The sequence below is a fragment of the Balaenoptera acutorostrata genome, chromosome 15 (genome assembly GCF_949987535.1).
Source record: "Balaenoptera acutorostrata chromosome 15, mBalAcu1.1, whole genome shotgun sequence".
NCBI lineage: Eukaryota > Metazoa > Chordata > Mammalia > Artiodactyla > Balaenopteridae > Balaenoptera > Balaenoptera acutorostrata.
Window position 1 is genome coordinate 39,415,062 of NC_080078.1, and position 6,452 is coordinate 39,421,513.

A 6,452-nucleotide genomic window follows, 5' to 3' on the forward strand; every position below is an offset into this window, starting at 1 on the left:
GCCGCTGCCACCGTGACCCGAGGACCCGGGGTGGCTGGCAGTGCTGGGGCTGCAGGTCCTGGCCAACAGGTGGCCCTGACAGACACATCCACGTGGCCACTGGGCCCACAGGTGGGGGCGACCCAGTTTTGGGTCTGGTCACGAGGCTGGCAGGGGGGCCCGGCTGTCCATCTCTGCCCCTGGCTGCTGTGAGTACAGGCCCAGGCCACTCCCATCCCTACCCTGAGGCAGGGCAACGCTTCCTCACTCCAGACACAGGCAGGCTGATACACGTGAGGTTACGTGACCTGCTCACCACCACTCACAGGCTGTGCTGGGTTGAGCACAAGGGTTTAAATTTTTTTTTTTAATAGTAATCTTTTATTTATTTATTTTTTAATATTTATTTTTGGCTGTGTTGGGTCTTCGTTTCTGTGCAAGGGCTTTCTCTAGTTGCGGCAAGCGGGGGCCACTCTTCATCGCGGTGCGCGGGCCTCTTCACTATTGCAGCCTCTCCCGTTGCGGAGCACAGGCTCCAGACGCGCAGGCTCAGTAGTTGTGGCTCACGGGCCCAGTTGCTCTGCGGCACGTGGGATCCTCCCAGTCCAGGGCTCGAACCCGTGCCCCCCACACTAGCAGGCAGATTCTCAACCACTGTGCCACCAGGGAAGCCCCAAGGGTTTAATTTTTGTTTTTAGGGAACTGATTAGTTTTTGATGTGTAGCACATGGAAAAATCTACAATCTCATTAACAATTAAAGTAATTTAAATTAAAAATCGAACAAACCTTGATTTACTTACTAAGCTGGCAAGAATAAAGATGAACATTTAAACAAATTGCTGCTGACCTGAGGGAAATCAGACGCGTGCACATTGCTGGCAGCTGTGGGCATTGGTACAGGTGCCCCAGAAGATGCCTGGGGACATGCCTGGTGCCAAAGCCCACCTCCCTTCCCAGTGAGCCCCCTGGAGGAGGCTTGGTGCTCAGGGAACAGGTTCAGCTCCATGGGGCTTCTGCTTCTACCCCAACCCTCCAGCCTGTGGCTGTGCCCATCCTTCCCTGGGAGCCCCATCCTCTTGTCACAGCTGAGCACCTCCTTCAGGACTACCTATTCCCCCAACCAGGTAGTATTCTAGAAATGGGGGTGGGAGAAGTTCTCCAGCCCTGGAGAATGGCTGAGGGGACACCAGCCTTCCCAGGACCTCTGAGCAGCAAGGACATCCCCGAGCAGCTGCGATTCCTGAATCCTGCAGGACTGTGAGCCCTGCCTTGCACAGGAGTCAGCTCACTGCGGATGTGGATTCTCAGTAAGCACCTCATTTCCCACCTGAGCACTCCTAGACAGGGCCTGACGGGCAGGAGGTTCACCTTGGTGAGGGTTCACCTTGGAGCGCGCCCTTTCCTAGACACTAACGACGCCGCTGTGTCAGCACAAAGGGCAGAGCAGCTGCCCTGAGCTAAGGCCCCCAAGTTGGAGCTACACCTGAGAGAGGGACACAGGCCCCAGACAGAGCCTGGCCCTCCAGGCCCCAGTGCTCAACAGGCCCTCGGAGAGAGGGGGACAGAGAGGGACGCACATGTTGGGGAGGTGCGACATTGAGGGAGCCCTTTCCTGAGGGTCAGGGGGGCTCTGGAAGGGGCCTCAAATGCCCAGGGCTTAAGAGGCAACTGGTAGGACTTCCATGGTGGCGCAGTGGTTAAGAATCCGCCTGCCAATGCAGGGGACACAGGTTCGAGCCCTGGTCTGGGAAGACCCCACATGCCTCGGAGCAACTAGGCCCGTGTGTCACAACTACTGAAGCCCACGCGCCTAGAGCCCATGCTCTGCAACAAGATGCCACCGCAATGAGAAGCCCATACACCGCAACGAAGAGTAGCCCCCACTCGCTGCAACTAGAGAAAGTCCGCCCACAGCAACGAAGACCCAACGTAGCCAAAAAATAAATTAATTAATTAAAAAAAAAAAAAAAGGCAACTGGTGAAGCTGCTTTCCTCCCCTGCAGTCCAGAGCGGGGCTGGAGGGGCGAGGCTTCTCCCACCTGTGCGTGTTGACAGAAAAGCATCCCTCTGAGTCCAGCAGCAGCTGGACTCCCAAATGCCCCTCCCCCCCAGAGACCAGAGAGGGCAGGCAACATGGGTGTCAGCAGGGGAAAGCCTGGAGCCCAAAGGCAGCCCCGGGGCTAAGTTCCTGTGGCCATCAGCAAGGGCATCAAGGACCACCTTGTCTTACTGACACTTCTGCACAGGCATCGTGAGAGGCACAGAGCAATTCTGCCTGTGAGGATCCCAGTACATCTCGCTTGGTGACCACCATGGGGGACCAGCCATCATGGTCCAAGCCTCTCAGCACCAGCCTGTCGGGACCCACCAGCTCAGCCAAATGACACAATCACACCCTGCTCAGGGACTCCTTTCACAGGAGCTAAGGAAAACTGCCCAGAGCTACTGTCAGAAAATAAACACAACTGGCCTAACAGTGAGCAGATGCTCTGGGCGAAGCTGGTTACACGGTGGGTTCACTTTCAGAAAATTCACTGAGCTGTACACATACGATCTGTGCACTTTCTTTGTGTGTTTTATGCTTCATCTACAAAGTTTACCTTAAAGAAAAAAAAAAAGCTCCTCCTGTCTGGGGAAGAGCGGAGGGCAGAGGTTGGTGTTCCCATCTGTGGGGTAGTGAGAGAGAACTCTTAAATCACGGGGTAAGTTCCCATCCCCACCTCTACCTCAGCCTCTGGGAGTGACCAACACAAAGAAGTCTGCTCAGATCAGACAGCCAGGAAAAGATGAAAGAGGAGGCAATCGATAGCAGAGGTGCAGATGGGAGAAAGCGGGGCAGTAACACGAGGCCATGTGCATCTTTAAAGACTGTGATAAAAACAAGGGCACAGGCCTGGGAAAGCTGCCTGTGTTATGAATGACACCTGGTTCCCTGTGACTCAGCCCATTCCAGATCAGTCAGGCCATGCAGTCACTAGAACAACCCTCCCCGCATAACCTGAACTCAACCATCTACCTTGTGAAGTGGACATCCTGTCATCCTCCACAAGAACTGATTCAGGGCAAAAGCCCAGTTATGACTGGCCAGGGACATCTCACTGGCTAAAACAGTCCTCTGCGGAGCCTCCTGGTCACCGCTCCTCAGTAGCTCACAAGAATTCATTGTTACTCCATGTGTTTGTGTTTAAAAAACAACAAGCATTCAGTAAAGAATGCTCTTCCCCTCTCTCATTTCAGAAAAATGGACACGAATGTAGGGCTCTGGTTTTTGCCCTGTACTGCAGTCAGGAACAACTGTAAAGCTCTGACAGCCAGTTCCATTGACCATGAATGCCCTTCCAAAGGGTCCACATAGGGACCCGGGTTGGGGTGGGCCAGAGGGAACCGGCCGGCCGGCCGCCCTTCACCCCACAGGGCTGGGGTCCAGACTCCCCGCCAGGGCATCCACGCGGCCCGGCCACAAACTCGGGGCTGGGCGGGCGGGCTCCTGCAGGGGCTGGCGGGTCCTCACTGCCCTCCCAAGTCTCAGGCCCACCCTGGCCAGCGGCGTCCCCATTTTACAGATGAGGAAATAAAGGCTCCGAGAGGCAAAAGGCCTGCGCCGCCTCCGGAAGGAGGCTCCGGAGACCCTCGGGCTCCCGGGCCTGCTCCCGTGGCCGCCGCGGCAAGAGTCGGGACCCATAGCCCGGAGGGGGCGGCTCCCCAAGGTCGCGCCGCAAGGACGCCGGCCCGCCCCCCGATTGCTCACCGGCTGCTCCCGGTCCGCGCCCTCAGCTGGCGGGGTCGGGATGGGGTTGGGGACCGCGTCGGGCGGGCCCGGGCGAACAGCAGCGCTCGCAGTCCCCAGCCCCGCCTCGGCGGCGCCGCGGGACACTAGCCCCATTTCCGTCCGCTCCCGGCGTTGCCGCGCGACGGTCCTCCCCCAAAGGTGCCCGGGCTGCCCGCCGGCCCTCGCCTGAGCGTTCCGTGAACGCAAGGTTCCGGTCCCCGGAGCCGGTGGCCCGTGCACACAGCGCCCTTGTTCCTCCTGCGTCCTTGTCCTCCCCATGCCCTGTGCACAACGTCCTTGTCCCCCATGTCCTTGTCCCCCTCGCAGCATCTTTGTTCCCCCTCCAGTCTACCCACAGTGTCCCCAACACCCCTGCCTTCCAGTTCCCCACCTTCCCACAGCCACCAAACCTCCCCATGCCTGGTTTCTTCATCTGAGGGATCCAGTAGACCTGACATTTGAGGGTCCCAGACCTCACCTTGTCTCCACCATCCCAGGGTGAAAGGACCCCCAGGCCCTGGGTGGGGTCCCAAAAGAAGCTGCCACCCCAGCCCCAGACTGGCCCCTTCGCACCCCAGTCCCTGCAGAGGCCAAGTGAGCTACGAAGGTTGGAGGGCCAGCCCAGGGTCTGAAGCCATCTGATCTGATGGTCAGGAGGCGTCCCTGGCCCCTCCTGTTCCAGGGGACAATACCCCTAGCACCAGCAGCAACTACTAAAGTTTACGGAGCACCTGCCCCACACACTTCCTTACACTGACCCACTTAATACTGCCCCACCTTTGCAGGGGCCGGGACATATGGAAGGGAACTTGTCTGGCAATGGCCTAAACCACAGACCCCTGAGACCATCCCCTCACCAGCCCCCAGGGGCAGGACTAGGCACTGGCCCTTTCCCCTGAAGACCACCCACTGGAACTAGGAGCCTGGCTGGGCCCCTGACTCAGAGTAACCCCACACACCCCCTACCCCTTCCGGCCTCATTTTCCTGCTATTTTTAAGCAGCAGGAGTCTGTCCTCACAGGAAGGCTCTTCTGCACTTGACCACTGCCCAGAACTCTCCAAGCAACCCCACCCATGAGCTTGGAGCTGTTTGATCCTCATTTGCAGTGGAGAAAATGAAGGCTCAGACAGTCTCACGTGGGAGAAGTGGACCAGGAGCATGGAGGCTTCCAACCCAGCCATGTGTCACCCCAGGGCACCTCTGGGGGGGCCCCTCCTCTGCTCCCCCCTTACCTCAGCTGGGCTCAGAGAAGCTTCGGGAGGCTTGGCACCTGGGGCGCCTCTGAAAATGGTGGACAGTGCAGGGCCGCACCCCTGCCCAGGCTGCCCAGCCCAGCCCAGCCCAGCCCGGCCCTGCCTGCCCAGCCACACCCTCCCTGCCTGCCTCTGTCTGATTAGGAGGCTGGGGCTGGGGCACCTGGTGAGAGATCCTGCCTGGGTAAGTGCTGGTAGCTGGCCCAACACGCTGAAGATCTCCAGGCTTCAGCTGCCGGCCCCAAAGCGCAGGTCTCCTGGGCCTTGGAGGCTGGGAGGCAGCTGATGCAGGCTGCCGACCAAGTCTGAATCCTCTTCAGGAGGAAGACAAGAGGCCAGGCCCGGGCCCGACAGCAGTGCTCAGGAGTGTCAGCAAATGTGCAAGGTCAGGAAGGCATGGCCAGCAGCCCTGGAGGACCCTGCAAACCCTGAACATTTCTCCTGTCGTGGTCCAAACCCCGGGGACTGGACCCACGCACAGTGAGGGGCTGCTCCCGTTCAAGCCCACCAGATCAGGCCAATTCCAAGTGGGACTGGTACACTTTGATGTAGCCGTCCTCTGCGTCCGCCACCATGAGCTGGCCCTGGGGCACAAGGCCACACCCAGGGGCCACCTCAGCCCCTTGGACACCAGGCAGATGGGCGCCCTGGCCCAGGGGAACAGGGTCACCTGGCGCTGCTGCTCGTCCGCCACAATGACACTGCCCGCTGCGTCGGTGCACACGCCTGCCAGGGTGCCAACGTGGTGCTCAGTCAGGTCTCCCAGGGAGCACAGGGGCTGGCGGGCACTGCCAAACAGCCACACGTCCCCGAACTCCTCACTCACAGCCAGGCCCCCATCGGGCCCCAGGCCCACCCAGCAGGGGCCCTCCAGGCCCAGCATGGAGGCGGGGGCCGGTGGCTCCAAGGCAGGGCCCAGTGTGAAGCTGTGCACAGCCCCGGGCATGTGGTCAAGGGCATCCACAGCTAGCCCCCGGGGAGTCAAGAAGGTGCCCACTGTCACCCAGCGGCCTTGAGGGGCTCGGACGGTGTGCTGCAGCCTACGGACAGCCTTGGGGACCAGGTCACTGACCACCACGAGCCCAGCAGCTGTCACAGCCACGTCCTCCGGCACGAAGGCCCTGGCCCCTGGCACAAGGCAGGGCAGGTGGCGGATGGAGTGTCTCTAGAGGTCCAGCACGTGGATGCAGGGTGCAGTCCCAGCCGTCAGGAAGAGCAGGCCATCTGGGGAGCAGTGCAGGCCCCAGGGTCCCCCTGCAGCCCCTGCGGGCACTGGGATCCACCCAAGCAGCCGGGGCCGCCAGGAGTGAGTGGGGTCTCCAGGCAGGTCCAGCGTGAGGCGTGGTCCCTGGGACACGGCTGACCCGCTGGTGGGGGAGGCCCAGGAGGTCAGGGTAGGAGGCCAGAGAGCTGGTGGGTGGGCAGACATCACAGCCTCAGCCTCTCTGA

The 6,452-nt window shown here is 60.2% G+C and overlaps 1 protein-coding gene across 1 annotated transcript; it reads right to left on the reverse strand.

Moving 5' to 3' along the window:
* Positions 1 to 5,515: 5,515 nt before the first annotated feature.
* On the reverse strand, positions 5,516 to 5,886 carry NHLRC4 (NHL repeat containing 4). The gene is given in 2 exon segments (XM_007198482.2): positions 5,516 to 5,598; positions 5,601 to 5,886. Coding segments are annotated over 2 exon segments (369 nt in total).
* Positions 5,887 to 6,452: the final 566 nt, after the last annotated feature.